Raw genomic sequence first — 22,752 nt, forward strand, 5'->3', positions numbered from 1 at the left:
CACGTGGTCTGGCCACATCCTTTTAATACATGGAGAACCAGGAGTACTGTCAAGAAAAGTTAAGTGCCTCCCTGCTGGCAATGAAGGGCACTTCAAAATATAGCTGCTCCAGCTTCTTTTCAGCACTGTCCTTCCCCAAAGCTGCTGAACTACCTTTGCTTTTTAAAGAGTTAGGATTAAAAAGAAATGTGTCACAGGAGGAAGAGCTTCCAGTCCCTGTCACAAATAACAGTTAAATAACACACCCTCCCTCTGGGCAACTGAAAGAGCACAACCAAGCAGAGGTACAGGCAAATGCAATCCTGCGGGTCCAAACCGCGCAGAGACACTTTGCAATGAGCCCTCCTCCTGCCAACGGGTGTTCTGCCTCCTTACCAAAGTAATCGGCCTTTGGCCGAGCATCCATCTCCTGCTCCAGGCGCTGGGTCAGTGCCTCCAGCTTCAGCTCGGCTGCCGATGGCCCCTGCTCTGGCTGTGGAAGAAGGGTCTGGCAGGGCAGCTTCACCTTTGCTGCGCTGGAGCCATCCAGGTGCCCGGAGTCTGACCGTGGCCCGCTCACGCCCTCCGGGCAAAGCGGCTGTGGAGCATTTGGAGCCGCCAGCCCCCGCGAGGCCAGGCGTGAGGAGCCTGCCTCTGGGTTCACGCCGCTGCCATTGGGCTTGTGGTTTTGCCCGTGGGCCACGAAGTGGCCCCCCGGGCTGGGGTAGGCAGCGGAGTGCTGGTAGTCCGCGCTGGGGGCAGCGGGTGCGGAGCCTGGCGGGTAGGGCAGCGAGACACCCTGGTACCACAGCTGCTTGCTGTCTCCTCCGGCTCTGGGACCACAGGGCTCAGCGGGACCTGAAAACCCCCGGGCGGGCTGCACCGAGGGCGTCGAGAAGGACGAAGACCGCGGCTGTGGCACGGCCTCCTCTGGCCCTGCCGAGGGTGCCGGGGCGGTGCGGGCGTTCGAGAAGGAGGAGGATCTCTGCCCGGCTGGCGTCGGGTCACGGCCCCCAGCACCTCGCCGGCCCTCGCCGCCGTTCTGCTGCCCGGGGCTCCCGGGCTGCTGCTCCCCGCGCCCCGCGCCAGGCTGCGAGCACCCCGCTCTGGGCATCCTGTCGGGATCCGCTTCCCAGCCCCGGCGCCCGGCCTGGCTCCCGGCGGCCTCGGCACGTGCCCCGCTCTCTCCGAAGCCGCGCTCCCCTCCGTCGGGGAGCCTCGCCCGGGGCCCCTCGGCGGCCGGGGGCGGCTTGGCCCCCCGCGGCACCGGCGGGCTGGGCCGGGCGGTGTGGAAGGCGGCAGCCCCTCCGTTCATGGCGGCCATCAGCATCTCCTCCTGCTGCTGCTGCTGCTGCTGGAGGTGGATCTTGGCCATCTTCGTGGCGAAGACCCGCCTGGTCTCCTCGAACTCGGGGTTGTTGCCGGCAGCTTTGTCCACCCGAAAGAGACCGTCCTTGGAGGCCTCGTACATGTTGAGGTCCTCGATGAACTTGCTGGCTTCCAGACCCAGGTCGTCGTACTTATCCATCCTGCCTGGCTTAGTGGGGCGACCCCCGCCTCCCTCCTCGTTCTCCTCCTGCTGCTCCCGTTTCCCGCCGGGATCGGGGCAATGCCGGCGGCGGCGCCCGCTCCGTCCCGCCGCGCTCCCGCCGCGCCCGTCCCCGCGGGGGTGTGGCCGTGGGCGGGGACAAAAGGCGGGGCCACGGGGCCACGCCCTCGGATCCGCCTCCTGACCACGCCTTCCCCCACGCGCGCTCTCGTCCCAGCTCCGTGGGGGCCGCGCGTGCGGGAGATCCAAGGGCGTCACGCGCGGCTCCAAAGACGTCACAGCGTGTCAGGTCACTCTTGGGAAGGGGCCGGGTGAGGCAGCGGAGCCGGGAAGGGGGCTTGGAAACCCGTGCACGCCGTGGTTACAGTCACCCAGGTGACCTCGTCCCCCCCCACTCTGGATAATATTCCTTTTCTCACCCTGCCAGCCCCGAAACCCTCCAGGAAATCATTTGTAAAAAGTTACAGCTGCTCGTCGTGAGGAAAACCAGCACGCTCCCCTTTCCCCCCATGAAAAACTATGAGGAAAATCTCCATAACTATTGGAGCAATCAGTCTGTACAATAGGAAATTGTATGAATTTTCTTAATAGAGATACACATTCTGTGCTGGATAGTCATGCTTAAGTGAGCACGCCTCGGATCATTGCAAGGAGGACAGCCCCCTAAACTGAAGAATAAAGGATACCCCTGGATGCCCAAGGTAACACTGGCATCCCAGCTCTGCTAACAGCTTTGGGACCCCCCCACCCTATTATCCAGCATCACAGACATGTATCTGCAGCAAGAGCAACTCCAGGGACATTTAGATCAGGAAAGAAGCAGATGGATCATGATGTCATAAAATTATAGTAGCTTTGCAATACAATGGCCTGTGTGTGTTACTTAGGGATGGGTCAAATCATGTTGTTTGAATGCTTGAAGGTATAGGAACAGGGTGTAAAAGTGCATTCGGGGTGCCCCAACGTCATCGGACACCTCAGGCGCATGATTAAAGACTTACCCTTGTGATTCTGCACTTTGCATCCCAGGCTCCCTCCTCCGTCAGCATGGGCCAGTTGCAAAATTTCCAGGGTAAAACACAAGCTGGGGGTGCCCAGAGGTCGGGGGAGGGGGAGGCTACAATGGGAACTGTGTGTAGGGAGCTGTGGTACCTCCAAGTAAATTTACTGGTGCAGTTGATCCTATGGGCCCAGGCACGTGTCCTGCGTTCCCAGAACTTATTATTGTAATTCTCCCCCAGGCTCCAGGAGGTAGGGCCAAATGTTAAGGAATGTGGAAATTCGCTGCCTTTAATAATTGTGAATTGGGCTGTGAGGAAAATGTGTCAGAAAAAAAAAATCTTCTCCCCTCTTTAGCAGTTCCCTTACAAAAGCACTCCTGAGTGACTGAGGCCAAATCTAAAATATCCTGACTCTTCCAGTGAGTTTTGGCCCAATGTGCTTAAAAATCATGGCACTGTGAGCCCCTGGAAAAGGTGCCTGTTTTCTTTCAAAGCAGCCTTTGAATTGGTTTGGTGCCTCCAAAGAGGATCCGTGCTGGACCGAGAGGCTGGAGGCTTGTCCCAGCAGCAATGGCTTTAGGCTGGAGGTTGAGCTGGTAGGCTGATAAACTTTGGACTCACAAAAGTTAGCTCAGCCATAGCACCAGGTTTATGGTTCCTAGGAAAGACAGGTGGCTAGGAATCCCAGCACAGGACAAAGCACAGCAGTGGCGCTCCCCCACTCCCCAGGACCTGGAGAAGCGGGACCTTAGCACATGCTGCCATTAACCATAGCCTGACACTTTTTTAAAGGATTTATGGTGTTGGGGCTTTTCACAATATCGGGGAAATGTCCCACCTGTCAAGAAATCCCATCTATCAAACTTTTCCAAGCCTTCCTCTGCCCTGGGGGTGAGGGAAGAAGGGGTGTCACAGCTCCCTCAGGCTGATCCCAACAAGCCCTGTTTCGCTTTGGGAGAAGCTGGGTGCCTGGAGGCTAAATGTTGCCTTGCACAAGCCCCGACAGTTCAGGAGGGTTCAACCTCCATCTGGACGTCTGTCATGTAAAGCACAGCAAGCCCCTGCCTGTGGCAGGGCCCTTTAGGCCGGAGTGGAAAGGGTTTGCCTCCCATTTTTGTGGCTGGGAGGGGGCCACAGTGGCCCCCAGCAGCTGTTTCATGCCAGGCAGGTGTAGGGTCGAGCCACCAGCTACCAAGAGTGAGAGTGTGGGACTTGACCAAAACCATCGAGTTCGAGGTTAAGCTCAGGTGGGGCGGTGAAAGCCAAAACAGTTTCAGTGTCTGAAGAGCATCCTCGGAAAGGTCTAGTTCAGGTCTGGTTTTGCAACATGCTGGGCTGACGAGGAGAACCACAGAAAGGGGCTGAGGTGTGGGATGCTGCCTCCCTGGCTTCAGGCTGCTTTTGGAGACCAGCTTTGCTGAGATGGTCTGTTTTCAGTATGACTGCTTTCATTTGAAATGGGGAGGGTCCAAAGCTAAAACAATAAGCAACAAAGTTGGTACTGAACCATGGATTACTTGAGTCAATATTTGTATGGAAAATGACAGAAAGGAAACAGAGCAGCAGGTAGATAAGGATGGGAGTGTGAATACTTTACTCGCTGGAGGAATCTGCAACCGTAGTGGACAAAGAGCAATTGAAAAGGAAATTACACATCGCTCTCACACCTTCTTGCATCTTTCTCACCAAAGGATGTAAAGTTAATCAAGTACATCAGAGACTCAGACTTGTTTGTCTGTTGGAGTTTTTTTCTTCAAACACACAGAGATGAGGCTCTTCATCCATCTAGGCAAAAAACCCCTTTGGTGGAACAGAAGTGTTTGGGAATAGATGTCTCTGTTTTCAGCTTTCAACAAACAAACCAAGGAAGAATCTGTAACTTCCCCTAGATCGTGGGGTTTTTCTCTGACTTTCTTTTTTAAGGGTCACGCATACATTTTGTGCTATTACTTTTTATCTAACATCTCTAAGTCCTTTTACAGCCCGACCCACAGGAGTTCACCATCTTGGGGAGGGAAGGAGTGGGGGGAAGCAGCCTTCTTGCCAAACGGCCGCTCTGGATGCTGCTGACCTTCACCAGCTATGTAAAGTACATTTCCTTCCTATGCCAGAGGATCAAATCAGCTGTCTGCAGAACAATGCTTGTGCGGACGACGTGGAAAAGGCTGCTGAAGCCCTTCGCACAGGGAACCGTCGCGCTGGGCTTGGCCTCCTTCCAGGCTCCTCATGCATGAGCAGACACTTTGATGGCAAGCGCCTTCGAAGGGGGATCGGAGCCAAGCAACTCAAAGGCATTTTGGTGTTGAATTCGCAACGCTTTCAGTGAACGTTAGGCAGCAAAATACCTTTGAAGTTTCATGCTCAGATTTATTCTTTCTGTGAGATTTGGGCCAGAGCTATTCCCAAGTGAGCAGATGATTAACTTGAACTTTCTACTAGACTGGAGATGTAATAGTACACTGACTTGCAGACCCTTCTGCTGCGATTAGATATGGTCCCACATTTTTATAGTTCCTCTGACTTTTACAGCCCATGCCTATTAAGAAATTAAGGGGTCCGCGATTGCTGTTGTAGCACAGGACCAAAATCTACATGCCAATTTGAATCAACTTATTCTAAACTCTGTCCCCTGAAGAAAAAAAAAAAAAACAACTAACATTGCTCATTTAATCTGTTTTTGTTCCTGTGGGCAAGGCTTACACACTGCATTTACTCATGCAAAATAATGCTGACAGCTTGTAACTCAGTCCCACTCCACGTGGCAATCGCAGCTGCCCGTGGGGCAGAGGGAGGCAGTAATTTGGGGAGAAGCAGCCCCTAGTGGTATTCCCAGATTTCGGCCCTACCTCAGCGGGAGTGCTGGGCACATCACCACAGTGCTGGGGTGGCACAGCCCTCCAGGGCCAGCAGGATGGGGCAAAGCACTGCCTGCCTGGGTAAACAGGGAAGTCGCAAATAAGAGCAGGGAGGGGATCATCTGTCTTTATTTTTTGCTGCCACGTTGGGATCCGGACTCACATTGCAGAGAGATGGAGAAAACGTGGAGAAATCCACCCCCCCGATCATTTTTCTGTGAGAAAACGCCCTCAGATTTTAAAGCATGACAACAGCCTAGGGCTCTATAGTTTATAGAAAAACACGATTAGGAGGTGTCTGGGTGCCAATTTTTAGCTAGATCTCTCTCCCTCTCTCCCAAAGCAACTATTGCATACTCAGGCTGCCTATTTGCAACCCAACTAGTACAGGGAACCAGCTGCTGGCAGCACACCAGTTTCTTTGTGGACATTTCCAGGTCTAATCCCTGGTGCCCGTGTCTCCCCAGGGCCGTAGCTGTCCCAGGCAGGTCTTTTCCCAGAGGAACCTGGACTATGCACACCACTCTGCAGTGCCTGAGATACACGCTCTGTGTGTTTTAGCAGGAAAGTAATAAGGGCTTCAGTGCTAGAATATAAACAGAGCGAGCAATTTATAAGGTAGAAGTATTTCCAGGATGGAGCCTGGCTTGGTTCTTGCAGGAGCACAGGAGTTTCTCAGCTTTTTGCAAGGCAGTGCCACAGCATCTCTGAACCCTCGAGTGAATCACAGGGGAAAATGATGAACGTTCCTTCCAGCTTTCTAACAGAGGTTTTCAATAAATGTGCCATTTATCTGCACCAGCTAGGTGCTCTCTACCAGGAGGATGATGCATCCACAGGGCTGTAGGGCAAATAAGAGGGTGGAGGAGGAGGGAGGGATGGGGCAAGGCAACCGTAGAGGTGAGCCTGGGGGCTTCTGTGGGTGGGAAAGCTGGGCTCAAGCTGGGGGCCAGGCTGCTGGCTGGGACACTGTAGAGGTGGAGAGGCCAAACCTCAGCCTCTGCCTTCCAAAAGGTTTTCAGGAAACCAGCAGGGCAGGGCTGGGAGCTGTTGTTCCTCCCCATGGCTGCCCCAGGGGCCCCTACATTCCTCCAGGAGGCCTGCCCTGCCTGCTGCCTGCTCTGCCAGCCCTGCCTGCAACCTGCCTTGCCTGCTGCCTACACATTTAACCCCCAAGCCGCAGGGGCAGCCTGGAGGCTGGGGGCAGCCCAGGTGCCCACCCATGCAGCCTGGGTTGGTGCATACCCTGCCCCCGGGGTGAGGGCAGAAGTGGGTCTGTCCAGACCTGGATGTTTTGCTCCTGCTGTGGTACAAGTGCCTACTACAGGGCATGATCTCTACAGGGAATTATGCTAAGAGTATTAATCAACACTAATTTAATTAACACTAAGGGCACAGAAGGCCCAGGGCAGTACAGGGACAGCTTTCCACACTGCTTTTCAGAAGAGGTGTGGATGCTTTGCAGAAAGATGTCAGGGTCACATTCCTTAAATAGCTGCACTTGCAAGCATCTCTGGAGTGCTGTGGGCCCTGCTCACATGTGGGTAAACTGAGGCAGGGAAGGGTGTGACCTAGCAGGCCACACCCTGGGAAGGTTAGAGGAACCATGGGGAATCACTGAGATCCCAAACAGGAGTACAGGAAACAGCAAAGAGAGAAGGCTGCAAATCCCCAAGGTGCAGCAGTTCTGTCTCCCTGAGAAAGGCCAGAGCCAGGTGCCAAGCGCTTGGCTGCTGCTCTGGGGCAGAGAACAACCTTTACCTTCCTTTCTTCAGCTTCTCCAGGTGCCATCAGTGGTGGTGGAGACACTGCTCTCCCTTTGCTGTCACTCCATAGTGCCAAACACTTGCTTTTGGTGGCTACAGAGCTGCACCACAATAATACAGATAGCTCTGTTGGTTTTCCTTCCCCTGCTCAAAAGAATATGGAATGTTTTGTTTTCTCCATTTTCTACTGAAAAGAGGCTTTTATCAGAAGAAGAATTTGCCTGGAGAATTTTCCAGCTCTGTTTCCCTGCCTCTTTATCAGTGCATTAACACAAACAGCACTGTGACCTTTTTAACCAACATATGTAGCCTTCAGTAATGCTGGGCTGGAAGCACTCCACAGGTCAGACGACATCCTGCCATCAGTCATCGGCCTCACGTGGCTTGGTGGACTTCAAGTGGGTTTGCCAGATGCAGTCAGTGCATCCACCCCGTTCTTCTTTGCATGTCCTAGGAGAAGCTCTCTGACTAACAGATGTTTTTAAATGCTCTTTCACATGGGAAAATTGGGAAGTATATGTTTTTACTGCACCCTTGCTATTTCATCCAGCCACGTGGATCTCCAGGGATGGAGACGTACTTAAGAAAAATATTCACTTTTAAAAGCTTCCACAGATTTTTTTCCCCATACTTTTTTGCCTTAGCCAGCCTGGCAATGCACACTTGTATTTCTGTTTTGCGGCAATTAGTAAGATTTGCTAATTACACCGCCGTGTGTTTAAAGACAATTGATTTCCCTTTGTAGCAGAAAACAATTTCCTGTTATGCCAATTCTCTTAATCTTCATCAGAAACGAACCCAGGCTGCTGTTGCCAATAATGTGTCATGTTCCTTTATTAAATCAGTCTCTTCTCTGCCCCAGTTGTGTGTCCTGTGTTTATTATTCCTGATCAGTGGACTGGATCACCTACAGCTGTTATGACTGCATGTATTTCGCTTCACATATTGTTGGCAACAAACAGAGTTATTGAAAAGCAACTCCCCTTGCTCGGCAGCTTGTGAGTCTCTTCTGGCAGCGGGAAGTGGGTGTGCTGGGAGATCCCTGGACCTTTTATGCTCGGTTTTGGCACGTGTAAAAAACTACTGGCAGATAAGGAAGTTCAGAGCCTTAGATGTGAGTGTGGGCCGTCCCCTTGCAGCCAGCCCAGAGAGCGTATCTAAGAGAGCAAGCACAAAGGCACACATTTCTGCTCACATAAATGTACAGGTTCTGTTTAGACTTATATTGAAGAAGACCAGGCTTCTCAAATAAAAGAACTTCTTATGCCCAGCACAAGCAGAACGTGAATATTCAACTCATTATACTTAAGCCTGTTCCGTTTACACGTTCCTTTGCTGAGTGAGCAAGTCGACAGCCAAAAAGGGAGACCAAATTGGTGTGGCCCAGGCAGATGAGCATGCAAGGAAATGTCCTCAGTTTTCAATACCGGAGAGTACTTTTTGAGATCCAAACATCTCACAGGTTTGGGTCATGTTCACCTGTTGACTTTGACTCGAGTTTGCAGCGTCTCATGGCCAACGTAAAGGCTGGCAGAACAAAAGCAACGAGGACTTCTTTCTGCAGTGTTGCTACATCCAGGCAAAAATACTCCTATTTAAAGGCACTAGCAACTTACAAAGCCAGGAAGAACTGTTCAAACTCTCTGACTACACAGAACACTAGATCTGACTTTGTCTGGGAGATGATGCTGGTTTATGGCTCTCCAAGGTTTAAACCAGACCTGAATTTACCCAACCCAAGGTTGACTTGAGTGAGAGAAGTACCATGAGACTCAAAGGTTGTGTGTGATTCAGGGCCTCCTGGGACAGACAGGGTTAGTGCATTGCAGACTGCTTTGTGGTACTGGAAAGTCACATTGTTCAGGAAAGGGGAAAAAAAGTCCCACCTTTACTCCACATGTCAGGGAAGATCTCTTTTATCATCTGGAGTGCAGATGAGAGCTCTGATCCTGTTCCCTCCCGCCCAGAGATAATATTCCAGTTCAGTTCTCCTCCAGCTATGGCTGGGACTTGCTAAAATCTCCCTCTGATCTGCTGTGATCAGCTTCATCCCTCTGAGACACAAACTCCATTTCATGAAAAAATTCCAAAACCCACAGTGTAGTTCCAGCAGCATTTTTTGAAGTGAAAGCAGATGTTACCTGGACTGACAGAAGCCAGCGGGATAGTGAGCATATTCACTGCTCAGGTTCCGTGCTGATGGATTTGGCTGCACACTGAACACTTGTCTTACAGCACAGTCCTTTGATACAAAATCAGCTCAGGTCATAATAGGAGAGGAGTGAATCAGAAAAAGCATCCAGCAAAACCAGTGTATGTACTCTTCTGAGTCAGTAAATACACATAAATAAAGCCAATCCTGCCTTTGTAAACTGCAGTGAGTATTGCAAAACTACAAAACCTCTCCCAAACAAACAAAAACCCCAACCCTGCACTCATTTATAACCAAGCTTTTGGAAAAATCTCATGTCCTGCAAACCTCCCTAGGAAGGAACGACCAGCCAAGCACTAGTTAACATTCTTTCTGGTTCATGTTGATTGTAAAAGGTTTAGAGAGCGGGAATAGCTTTCTGTGAGGCTTTACAGTGAAGAAGGAGAGAGTGTATGACCTGCATTATCTGTGGAAATTCTCCCTCCAGAAGAAACAAGGAGGCTTTTCAAAGTCAGATCAGAAAGAGCCATCATTAACCAGAAGTCAGTTCTGAGGCATTACTTTAATCTGGTAAGAGAGCACACAGAGCTTATTTCGCACCAAATCTCCACGTTTGGCCTCTGGTGAAGGACATGAAAAATACATGCCTGTAGAGCAACACCCCTGTATAGATTTTTTTTCAAAGCACAGGCGGGACAACCTGGCTAGAGAACTGTCTCAGCTAGTGACCTCAGCCGTAACAGTGCCCATTAATGTGATGTCAAAAGCCCCACTGCCTTGCTGCAAAGCAGCACTGGTGTGTCCATGTCACCTCAGTCAGTGGGGATGACTATGAAGCACCCGTGACAGATAACACATTCTTCCACACAGTGGTGTCTTTCAGCACATTTCAGTGCCCCCATCACCCCAGCATCTGAGATCCTTTCTCATGAAATCAATGGCATTGGAAAAGTACTTAGTGACTTCTCAGGACTTTGCCAGCTTTTGTTTCTCCAGAATCAGTATTTGAAGGCTGGACTTTCTTGAAATTTAGTCGCATGAAAAATCTTGATTAGAAAGTGCGGCAATAATTAGTTTTTAAATTTGAAATTACTTAAAATAGAAATTCAGTGCCAATTGGACCAGTGCAATGACCAATCTTCTATCACCTTGAGCCACAGGATGATGAAAATGCCCTTTCTGTGTCATGGATCCTTTTCTTGCAGTAGTTTGTCCTGGGTCTATCCCACTGGGTTTAGCAAACCTCCCACATCATCTTTGGTTGATCATTTCATGGAATAAGGACAGTGGCACCAAGTCCTTTTTAACGTGTGCAATGAACACAGAGCAATTCTACTGATCACCCACTGGCACTTTCCTTCTCACTTCTCAAGTATCCCCCTCCCAGATTTAAAACTCCCACACTATTTACCCCCTGAACTCTTCAAAAGGACACAATCTCTGGTAACGCCAAATACCATCTTCAGCATAAAGATGCTGTGTGACACAAGTAACAACTGTGAAATAAATGAGACTTCTGTGATAAGTTATTATACAAAGGCTTAGTGACAGGCTACAGCCTGTGTCTGATTACTGGGCCCATCTAGGCACAGAGCAAACCTGTGAGTTACAATTATTGTAAGAAAAATGGCAGTCGTGCTTCAGAGCAGGTCAACCTTGTAAGAAATGTCAGCAGCTGCCAGGACAACTGCACAGCTCTGCAGCTGGCACCTCTGCCGTCTTTCAAACATACAGTTACCAGGGGATTAGGCTCTGTCACACTGCCTGCATCATCTCTCTCACTCACTTTTTCACCGCCTTTTTTGTATCCTCTAGACCACACTGAATTACAACTTACTGTAAACACACTGGCGTGACTTCTGACCGTATACTTTTTGTGCCATCGCTGTTCACACTACCTTTCCTTTTTTAGCCTGTAGAAATCCATTCCTTATTTTGATTTTTGCCTGAATCACCAAGTGACATCTACAATTCACTTCCTCAGGCAAGAGCAAATACCCACAAGTGCTAACAGCAATCAACACTGTGGGCTGCTGCCCGGCCCTGCAGTGACTGCAGCTTTTGTTTAAAGGCACCACAGGGCTGCTGGGCTTACAACATCTTTCTTCATCCTTGTAAATTTTAAAAGTTTTTATTTACACCAAACATGTCACCTTTTCCCCAAAGAAAAACTCTGTTAAAATGGTTCCACAGAGTGTGTTAAACTTTTATACAGAAAAGAAAAAAAAAAAAGCAGGACTGTGCTGTGCCACAGATTTTACTTTAAAGGATCCCTTTCATAGTCCCTTTAAGGGCTTCTGAACAGAAGTTTTATGAATTTATAACAACATATATGTCAGGCAGACACTGGAATTCAAATTATTTTAACTCCAACTAAAGGCCTGTGTTTGAATGTCTGAATGCATTCCTTTGTGGCTCAGATTTCTGGATGTTAAAACTGCAAAGACCGTATCTTCATTATAAATATTCCATTTCTTAGTCATTCTTGTGTCGCAGGACTGCTGGAGAGAAAATCTGCACAAGTGTGGTCCAGGAGGAAGCAGAAATCAGAAGAGTTTTGTTGCAGAAGTAGGGATGCCAAATGTGCTCGCTGAGCCTGGCATCTCTGTTATGCAACTACATCTTTGGTACCAAAAATGCATAAAAGCAAAATGAATATTGGCATTGCTTAGCTAGTACCTACGCGTGATCTGTCTTGATCCTAGTTGCTTAGGATCTATTGCACTTATATTTACTGCTACGTGGGAGATTTTTGTTGGTTTCCTTTTAATCTAATGCAGAGTCTGGATGCCTGCTGGGCTGGAGGGTTACTACAGATCTCTGTATTTGCCTAGTTGGTCATTACTGCTGACTTCTTAACTGTCAGGATGGCTCATAAATGGCCGGCTTATTGGACTAGTCAGTTTAATGACTGTTAAAGAAAAGACATTCTTTCACAATGAACCCTATAATTGTTTCTTTGCGAACTCTTTTTCAAGCATTTGCTAAATCCAATAAACATTTCCATGTGGATGTAACACCAGTGCAGCATACAAATACCAATTCCAAAGGGTTGGAATGAGGCAGGAGAACGGTTCTGCATTTTATGATACTCTGATTGATTTTTAGAGACATGATGGTTATTTTCACTTCATGAACCCCTCAGGAAAAAAAAAATCAAGTTTTACGAGGTAGGCACTACAAGAACTAGTAGAGGCAAAAAGCACGCTGTCTGCCTTCCCTGCTGCTGCATTTCTAGCAGCCAAATCAGCCCTTTCTTGAATCCCCCTAAAGTCTCTGAGATGGCTCATGCGTAGGAAGTAACTTTCATTCCATTCCAGGCAGAAACAACCATCAGCACTTTGCTGAAGTTGAACCTCTCATGTATATGCCAACACAAATATGCCAGCTAGGAAGGAGAATCCTGGCAAAAGCAGGGCTTGGCTAAATAATCTGACCTTTTTCTTGGCTTGGCTCTGAAATTTGTGTGAAATGTATTAAACCACCCCATTCTGGCTACCTGCTGTGCCCAAGGCTATTGGTCAGTGCAAAGAAATTACTTTTTAAACTAACACACTGTAGTAACGTTTTCTTAAAGCTTAAAATGTTAGTTAAAGGTAGGGTACCCAAACATGAGATATAGGGAGCAAAGCACACCTAATATTTGGGGTAGCACAGACTCATGGCACTTGTTTAGTCCTGGAATCACATTCATTCCAAGCCAACTTTCCGACAGGATATATTCCTGAGCTGACACTAGCCCCCATGAGCTTTATAGAATTTACATTCTGTTACAATTGTTTAGTTCTTCTGCACTTTCTTCACATTCTCCCAGAGAATATGGACAAGCAGCATCTTCCTATGACACAGTAAGAAACTTTATTTCTGCACATTTCTCCACATTGAAATGAAGATTTAGCAGCAACCTGATTTTAATAAGATTTCTTCCCCACCTTTGCATGAGATTGAAATAACCGTAACTGGCATTTTTGGTTTCACCTTAAAAAGGTTCCAGCTTCCTTTTGCAGCCCAGCAGAACCTTTGCTATTCTTGCACTAAGAAGTTGATGAGGGCAGTTCTGGGAGACAGAAAAGCCTTTTTAATGGTTCGTCCCTGGAGATGCTGGAGTCCAAGTTCGCTTTGAAGAACCAGCTCACGGACTTCTTCAAAATTGCGGGCTGCTTGCTGAGGCACAGAAACTTTGCCACAAGCTTTGTTATTGATCTGAAAAACAGACATGAAAACAGGAAAAACCAGAAGTTACTAGACTGATTTCTACAATTTCATTTTCTGGATCCAATCCCCCGTTACACAAGGGGGAAAGTGGAATAAACTCTCTCTCCTCCAACACCAAACTTTCTGAGTAGAGGATAAAATTCTTCCTATCTTCTCTCCATCTATCGTAAAATAAGAAAATGAAACTCTGACTCATGATACTCAAAAAAAAATTGAAGAAGTGGCCACAGGAAGTCTTAATTCTGAAGACAGCATGCAGCACATGACTGTGCAATGAAGTGATCTTTTAATTTTAAAAGCGTGACAGTTATATAATCTGGATAAATGGTTTGTCCAGTGGGAATCCTGGTTTGTACATACTTCTGGGCAGCACTTTGGATTCTTTACAGCTAAGAGGTGCCTTCCAGAGATTCAAATGCAAAATTTATTAGTTTTAGAAAAATAGGCTTTAACTTGTTATGTGTTGCCCTTGTACTAAATGCATGACTCATTAATCCAACACCAACCACAAAGATGTCAACCACTCATAAGGCAATGCTTTCCTGGGCTGGGCTGGTTTTCAGAGCAGCTTAAACGCTAGTTTTGCATCAGCAGGGCAGAATCATGTAAGTAAAACTAAGCAAGGCCTTCAGTGGGAATTACCTTAATTTATCAAACGGTTTTATAAATCCTTTCTGTCATCCAGTAAAAGAGCAGATAATGGACAGAGACTACAGAGCCTTACCGAGTACCTATCTGGAACTGGTGCAAAATTAATTATTACAAAAGCTTTCAGATTTATATGGACTATTTTTAGTGCATTAATGAGAAGAATATCAATCCCACATTTTAGAAAATGAAATAATTTTAATTTTTTAATCCAGTTAATCAGATTACTTGCATAAAAATCTGCTGTAGGTACTGCAGATCTCTGACCTTTAGGCATCATTGTAAGGAATTTTCAACCATCTAAAAGAAACATATGTTGCTTCATTCAGCTTGGACATAAAAATGTACACGGCTTGGTTTTCACCTGGATTTTTTCTGGGATACCTGTATGCAACGTATGACAGGTGAGAGAGACCCAGTTCACTTACCTAGTTTGTATTTTATTGAAAATAAAATAATCTGTGCAATTCTCTGAGAAAGGAAGTTGGGACAGATTTTTAAGGAACAAGAAGAAGTCTCAAATGCAGCAGGGATGAGTTACTTCTGCTTTTTGACTAGACCTGACATTAATTTGTGGTGATAACGTAGGTAGACTTTTAACTGTTCCTACATGCATCCATAATGTGACGTTGTAAAAGGCTGGCTGTCTTAAACTTTGCCTTCAGCACCTGGTGCAAAGTAAATCCCTTGAAAAACACATAGGAGTTCATTTTTAAAGCTTTTTGTGAAAAAGGAATACAAGTAATTCTTTCTGACAGGACACTTCAGAGAAGAAATGCACTCCACAGGAAAAAGAAAACAGTAAAATCCAAACAGATACAGTTTTGGTGAGAATATAAAGCAAGCTTCTCAGCTTGCTGCTAGGACACACAGTCTGCAGTTCAAAACTATGCCTGCTTAGTTAAAATGTCGTTCACTGCCCTCCATCATGCAAATTAATATGTCCCAGTGGATGGATGTTGGCAGGGGGAAATTTTCCACAGCTAGCCTCTTTGGTGCTGTTCTCAACAGAAAAGCCAAGCAGTCTAAATCAACTTGGTTAATAAATGACTGCTAGTGGTTGTGTTTTCCTAGAAAGGTCGAGAAGCTTGGGCGACCTGGCACTGTGTACCTTCCCACAGCACGTCTCCACCTTCCCACAGCATGTCTCCTGATCTTCCCACACTGCCCTGTGAGCTGAGCCTGAAACTCCTATCAAACAGCAGGTTGGTTACGATTTCACCACATTTGCAGCATGGCTTTCACTGTATTGTAGACACCATGAAGCATTTTAACACTACTCTTAAAATAGGCTTCTGCAGATATAATAGCACGCTGTGTGTAACAAGCATCCTATTCACATATCCTGTCAGTCGAGGGATTAGATTCTCAGCAGGACAAATACCTTCTGCTATACATCCATCTCTCTCTCTGTACATCACTAGACCAGCATAACCCTCAGCACTTCCAGATAAAAGTGGCAGAACAAGAAACTTTGATTCTGGCAGCTGTGTTTCTCTAAAAAAACATGCCAAACTGCAAGAGGATAAATACATGAGTATTTGGTCCTTTCTTCCCCCGAGAAAGGAAGCTGTTGCTTTTTTCTTCTTTCCCCTCAACTTTTTTTTTTTTATTTTTTAAACATTTGACATTCTAGGCTATTCTGGATCTACAGGGAGCTAGTGGGAACTAGAGAAGTTATAAAAGATGAAATGAAATAACAAGAGACTGAAAAAGAAGCACCTGGAGGCTGCAGGGAGGAATTTCTAATTCAACACAAATATTTTTTTACCACTCATGCATAATCCTTCTGAGAAGTAAAAAAGAAAATAAATATCTGTGCACTGTTAGGCCTCCCTCATAGGCTAAAGCAAGGAAAATAACACCAACTTTTTTTTTTTTTATTTGTAAAAACATCAGTTTTAAGATCACATCTGCTAACAGTTCTGCAGCACCTAGAAAATGCAAGGAATGCTAGTCAGAAGTGTGCTCATAGGATGAAATGCACACTACATTCAGGTCAGATTTTTCACAGCATTAATAATATACAGTATGATTAAAAATACTTGACTTTGCAATAACATTTAAAATAACAGATACTGCACATATCCAGCAAATTTAAATGTCTTTCTTGTAGGCAATCTGTATTGTATCAGCCAAGGATACAATGAGTTGGTTGCTTTTGCTGCTTTGGTTTAAATATGGAAAGAAATAACTCCAGCACAGACAGGAAATAATGAAGTATTTTTTTGTGAAGAGAAATAAAACCAAAATGTCTCAGCAGGCGAATCCCTGGCAGCCTGAGGCAGTTTGATGTCTTGAGAAGAATAGGGTTGTGGCCCAAAGACTCAGTTTGACTGTACAGCCTTGTGAAAAGACACTGCCTCTTTGCAACTAAGAAATCCCTCCATATGTGGAGTGTTTCTTGGTTTAATGAGGGCAATTTAGTTTTGCAGCCACATAAAAACCTACAGTGTCCACAAGACTTTATAATATTCACATTCCCTGCTCCCCCATATTTCCCTTTTGCCTTGCTCTTACAGTAGAAAGCCAGGCACACTCTGTGGGCACTATTGTTAGAACTATTCCCAATTGAAAAGAGCAACTTGTCTCCCTGGTCTTCCAGTCACTTTCTTTCTCCGAATTAAGGAAGGTATTTACATTCATCACATTTTTCTATGAATATATGACCGGAACACAGGACTTGTTTTTTTGTCTTATTACAAGACTGTTACACAAGGCTACAGCTTTGACAAAGTCAACTTGGAAAAAGAAACAAAAGTAATTTTCGTAATGGCTGTTTAAAGCAAAATTAATTTTTTTTTCTGGTTTCTGCTTTTGAAATGGAAATTTTAATGTCAGCAGAAAAAGGATCAGTGAAATGTTTACGCATTTTCATGTTTGGTTATGTAGTCTTAAAAACATCGAGTTCAGAGTTTTCCCTGTATTGTTGCAGTTGTTATTTCACAGATATATTTAATAACATGTTTGCTTTAACCACAACTGCAAAGACGTTTCTATAATTACACGATTTCTCATTCATGACTTCCTTATAAACCGAACACTGGAATTCAAGATGTTTGCTAGCTGTGCTTGGATGTGAAGGTTTATTTTAAGCTTGAGCAAAGTGATTATACCTCAGTGAAGATTTTTACTGGTATAAGTAAATGCTTATCACTTAAAGAAAGAAAAAGAGGGAAAGGAGGAAGAAAAAACCAGTTCATCCACAGTGACTGTAAGGCTAAGTCTGGTATTAACCCCAGCTGGCAATTGAGTCCTTCTCCTTGGTTTGGGAAAAGATGCCAATTGAAAATTTCCTTCAGAAATACATACTCCATGGCCTCCGTGAAGGGTATATGTTTAATGCTGGAAAAATTAGTATTTTAGCAGCATTTCTCATTCCATTCAAATAGGCTGAGAGATCTGACAAGATGTGAAATTATTTGCAAAGATACTTTGATTAAGGAAATCTACAGAAACATGACTTCCCTAAATTCAACCAGTCTCCTCCCTCCTCAGAAAACTCAGTTCAACAAAAATAACCCAACTGCCTTGCTCCTTCTCCCAAAGGAGAGAACAGAATAAAATGCAACTAAAATGCATTGTTTCTGTTTCTCTTACACACACAGAACATGGAGTTTTACATGTCAGTGTTCAGGAACACAAAAAGTGTTCAAGTTCAAGCATTTAATTTAATTTAAAGCATTTAAGTTTAGAATGTCTGCATGGTATATTAAAGGTTACTCTTTGGTGAATAGTGGAAAAGGCAGGAGTCCTGCAGATCTAATAGTATGCAACTATGTTAATTAAAGACTATCATAATGCCTGAACACGAAGAACTTAAAGGCAAGTCAGCTGATGGAAGAGCTGTTTATGGATCCCACACACTTGGCTCCAGGCACTCCCTCTATAGCTTGCAGTGGCACTTGTTGCTACCGTGCACTACCTAATGAGTTAACTAGAGACACAGGAAAAAAGACAGTAAACTACACTGTGCATGTGCACATAACACATGTTGGAAAATTACAGGTTAACTAAATGTAGTTATATGTCCACTCTTCTACTGAACTGCCAGCTCTTTCCCTAGATCACAAAGGTGTTAGGGCTCAAAGAGAAATTGGAATGCAGTTATAATATTCCCAAAGATACCTGTTTTTCCTCAACCTCATTCCTGCAAATATTCTGAAATATGCCAGAGATTGAGCTGAAGTCAGATGGGAAATATGGTTTGGCAAAAATCAAAACAATTCAACCCAGTTTATGAGAGGTTCTGTCAGGCAACCACAGCACTACAGGTACCACAAAAAATGTCACCTAATTATACTTTTTTGCACAGGGCCGAATTAATAAGTGCACTGTCAGGAGAAAAATCTGGAGGGACCTGTATTTTGACCATAGTTTTGACTCTATCGTCCTTGCCCATGGCTGTTCATTGGTCAAATCTCTACAGGTACTAATATGGAGTCACTCTGAAAGGTTTATACTTAGGTCATATCCATTCCAGACTTGCTACATTTTTTCATTTAGGAAACCATTTTAATTACTCAGCACAACTGTAATTGCAGTTTCTATTCTGAACTTTCACTGAGCCATCTAATAAGGGAACTGACTTCCACAAGAGCGGAGATTCCATCATCTTCTGAGCTCATAACACCTTACTTGGCCACTACTGAAAATCAACCAAAATGTTCTTACCAGTACAGACATCTCCACAACATCTGGTGGCTGAAGGTACTCTGGGTCTACTTTGGGCCAGGACTGATGCAGTACGTCAGCATCCCAGTGATGATGAGTACAAAGTTTATTCTGCATATGTGCCAAACCTGGAAAATGAAAACAGTCAAACATTCAGTGGTACAGTAACCAGAACATTTGATATTTGGAATTCGTTTGACAAATAAGATCAGGATAAAGCTGACTTTAAAAGCGAGTGTCGTAGGAGGAAATAACATTGTTTAGATTAGCATACAACACACTATAAACAGAAAGATATACATCTTTGAAGTGTTTGTTTTATACCATGCGTAGGAACGTTAACATGAACAATGTGGGCACATTGTAGATTTGAGTTAATACTCCATAACATTGCCATAAGCACAGAAGACCACTGTTTATTATTTTAAATTGTAATTTAATTTAAATTAATTTAATTTAAATTGTAACTGCAACAGAAGCTGACCTCTACTTCTAGAAGTCAATCATAATACTGCATTTGTTTTCAGTAACACCACCAGTTTGATTAAAATTTTACTAACAACTCAGAATGATAAACAATTATGGCCTATTATTTTACCACCTGTAACATGCTGGGTAGTTTCTAAATTTGCAAGTCAAGTGATTTGTAAGATTTTCTAGATTTTGTGAACTATATTTTCTCACAAATTAAAGGTGCTACAAAGGAATGCCTTGCACAGTTTACTCTCCTTCTTATGATTTTTACATTCTGAAACACTTTATCCTTTGATTTTATTTTTAGAAGTTCCTAAAATGGGTATAAATTATCTCCTTTTATTAAATAGACTATGCTCTTCCCAAGATAATTCATTCCTGATTTGTTTAAGTAATGGGAGAATAGGATGCAAGTAATTTTGAAGCTACATTCTTTAACAGAATAAAAGTTCCTGAATAGGGTTTATGTTGCTGTTTACTCCAGCTGTACAATAAAATAAAAAGTTTCACTTAGCAAGAGGCTGTCAGATATGATCATTATTGATGATGATTGCTCTTGTGATTCTCACAAAGCCAGGGGATTGTTAATTAAAAACATTCTCTGTGTATGAATAAGAACACTAACACTTTTTATAAGCACATGCTTCGTTCAGAACTGCAAAATGTATGTGAAATCTCATCTGGTTTAGGGAAACTCCAGCAAAAGCATAAAGAAAACCCACCAACACAGCATTCTCTCTTGATTGGGACTGAGGTACTTGAAGCTGTTCAAATCACAGCACAATGGCAGACACAGGAGCAAACCCAACCCATGCACAGTGCATACATGTATTCACTTGGGTGGATTGTTTAGACTAATACAGTGAATAACAGCAAACAAGGACATAAAGGGAATGCAACTTCCTCCAGAAAAATCCACCAGATTTTTGTCAGTGCTTTTTCAGACAAATGGCACAGCCGTGCTATTTGCTGAATGACTCAGAAAGAGGCAGTGGGGCGGACCGATGGGAGCTATTTCAAATGACAAGCAGGAACATGCACATTTCCTATTGACAACAACTATTTATTAGGTAAATATCTGATTAAAACACTTCAGTGGATCTGGTTTTGTGTATTTTTTTCTCTTGCAGCAGTAGCTCAGAAACCAAGAGAACAAAAGATAGAAACTAAAGATGAAAAAAAAAAATCTTCACATTGATGATTCATTATCACACTGACTTTAAAGACAACAGCTGTTAGATTCTTTCCTTTTTGGCTTTTGAACATCCAGATGAGCTCATTTCTTTCCAGCTGATCACATGCCTTGTGGCAGAAGCATGCACACTGGCCACTCCTTATTTTCCTGTTGAAGAGGATTCTTCAAACTATTTAAAACTCACTTTCTAATATAAGAGCTTCTGTCTACAAAAGCAAAACCAGTGTCACTTAATTCCGTAGAGGCTGTCAGTCCTAATAAACCTACCAATAAAAAAATAATTAAAATGTATTCTGAAGTAAAGTGTTACTAGGCACAATGTCAATTTTTTGGTTCATTTTCTTGCTACAGAATGAGCCATGAGCTCATCCATAGAAAAAAGAGAAGTACAAAAGTCAACAGAACAAGTTTCAGAAAACAGTTTGACAGGAAACCAAAATGAAAGTTTTAGTTATGTTGTCTGTTTGGCTTCCTGCCTTAATGCACATTTTGTGAACTGTAGAACACAGAAAACACAATGATTTGGTTTGTATTTTCAAAATTCAACACTCTAGACCAGAAACTTCATAGTCATGATCCAGAATGGTGATGGTCCACTTTTGAGGACCTAGACAGTATCCCTCTCCAGCCTTCCCACTTGATTCTGAGACACTAGACAAAAGCACTGTTTGAGATGTTAAAAACTGACCATTTCCCAGATTTTTATTGTGAAAGTATGAAAAACCCATTTTATTGTCTTACTGTACTGGAAACTGTCTAGTGGAGCGCATTTTATGAAGTGATGTGCATTTCTCTTCATATTTTTTAATGTATTTTGCTTCTATGGCTACTGATTTTCCTGTAGATGTAGGACAGAAAGCCAACTGAGTACATTTTAGTTTACTGTAAGCTGTTTACTTATATGTACCCATCTGTACAGGACAGATCAAAGACAATACTTGTGGCTCAATCTGAAGCCCTGATCCTGCTACTGGATCTGCTTCAATGGAGTTCTCCTGACTAGCAAGCTAATGCTAGAGGCAAGGTTTCCCTAACCAGTAACTCACAGCATTGAAACACAATTGAGTTGAGAGGAGGGGACAAGACCAGTCTAACAACTTTTCAGCTCAGGGCAATGTTTTACGAGCATTACACGAGTATTTCATAAGCATAATACTTCCCTAAGGTGCTACTTGGCAGGGAAGAGCAGATTCTCATTTTAAAAAGATTTAAGACGGAATATGTGGAAGCAATTGTGTATCAGCAAGGTGTTAGGACAGCCAGGTAACTCTAGTCTTACAGACAAAAAAAAGCACTGTAAAAAATTATCTGTAAAATTCCGGCAATTGTTCAGCTATGTGGACACAAAATTATGTAGGCCAGAGGAAAAGCTGTGATTATGAAGTAAATTGAGAAAGAGCTGGCATGGGACAAGCACTGGCACAGAGAGGCTAAAGCAGAAAAGGGAAGGAGGATAAAAGCCTTAATGGCTGATAAAAGGAAGCTAATGAAAGCATCTGAAACAATGACAGTATCAGAGTATAGGACTAGGGATTTTCTAACAGAAAATATAAGGTCAGAGGGGAAAGTATAAGGTAACTATGAGAGCACATTATCCAAATGCTGCTAACTTTTGGATTTAGCTAAACGAAAAAAATAGAAATCTGTGTTAAGTAAAAATCCACTGGCAGACAAGTAGAAAAAGATTCTAAAAAGCTCAGAGCAGGAGTGTGTAAGGGCAAATGGGTAACTGTCTTACTCACCTCTGCAGCTTCTTTCTGGGATTGTTACCATGATATTTTGCTCTTAATATGCTTTTTACTATTTAATGAATCTCCCTATTTGGCAGATTCAGGCAAGTTGCATATCTGAAATACTTTTTTGCAGCTCAGGAAGAGTATGTCTGTCAGTCATATGTGAAACAGTCTGCAATCTCAAAGAAATGATAGCAGCTGTTTCCAGACAGCTCTGAGAAAAACTGTATCACACTACTGGTATATTAGTACAGAACTAGGTTGTGAAAAGCCTGGGTTACTATAAGCTAACTCTAGAATATGCTTTCAACCTAGCAAACTCCACGTGAATCCTTTTAACCTTCTAAAAAGGATCTGTCTTCCTCTATTTGATGAAATTGTTATAATTCCCTTCGGGTTATTCTCTTGGAGGAAAAAAAAGTAGTTTTTGAAATTTCAAATCGTGTTCCTTTTTGGATTTGTGATTTCCAACTGAAATCCACAACATCAATTAGTTTCCACTCAGCTCTAT

General features: G+C 44.2%; 2 protein-coding genes across 3 annotated transcripts in view; both read right to left on the minus strand.

Annotated features, from left to right (window-relative positions):
- LIMD1 (LIM domain containing 1) overlaps window positions 1-1,630 on the minus strand; it is a 32,873-nt gene extending 31,243 nt beyond the window's left edge. Inside the window, exon 1 of the mRNA XM_050317671.1 lies at window positions 376-1,630. Within this exon, the coding sequence (XP_050173628.1) occupies window positions 376-1,507 (1,132 nt within the window). The 5' untranslated portion in view covers window positions 1,508-1,630. The remainder of the gene's footprint in view (window positions 1-375) is intronic.
- An 8,215-nt stretch (window positions 1,631-9,845) lies between these two features.
- The window catches only part of LARS2 (leucyl-tRNA synthetase 2, mitochondrial), an 88,977-nt gene continuing 76,070 nt past the window's right edge, over window positions 9,846-22,752 (minus strand). For both annotated transcript variants that reach the window (XM_050318642.1, XM_050318634.1), the window contains exons 20-21: window positions 18,840-18,967; window positions 9,846-13,505 (exon numbers count right to left, since the gene is read on the minus strand). In XM_050318642.1, the coding sequence (XP_050174599.1) occupies window positions 13,326-13,505; window positions 18,840-18,967 (308 nt within the window). In that variant the 3' untranslated portion in view covers window positions 9,846-13,325. The remainder of the gene's footprint in view (window positions 13,506-18,839; window positions 18,968-22,752) is intronic.

The sequence above is a fragment of the Myiozetetes cayanensis genome, unplaced genomic scaffold (genome assembly GCF_022539395.1).
Source record: "Myiozetetes cayanensis isolate MyiCay16 unplaced genomic scaffold, myiCay2020 scf1, whole genome shotgun sequence".
Lineage (NCBI taxonomy): Eukaryota > Metazoa > Chordata > Aves > Passeriformes > Tyrannidae > Myiozetetes > Myiozetetes cayanensis.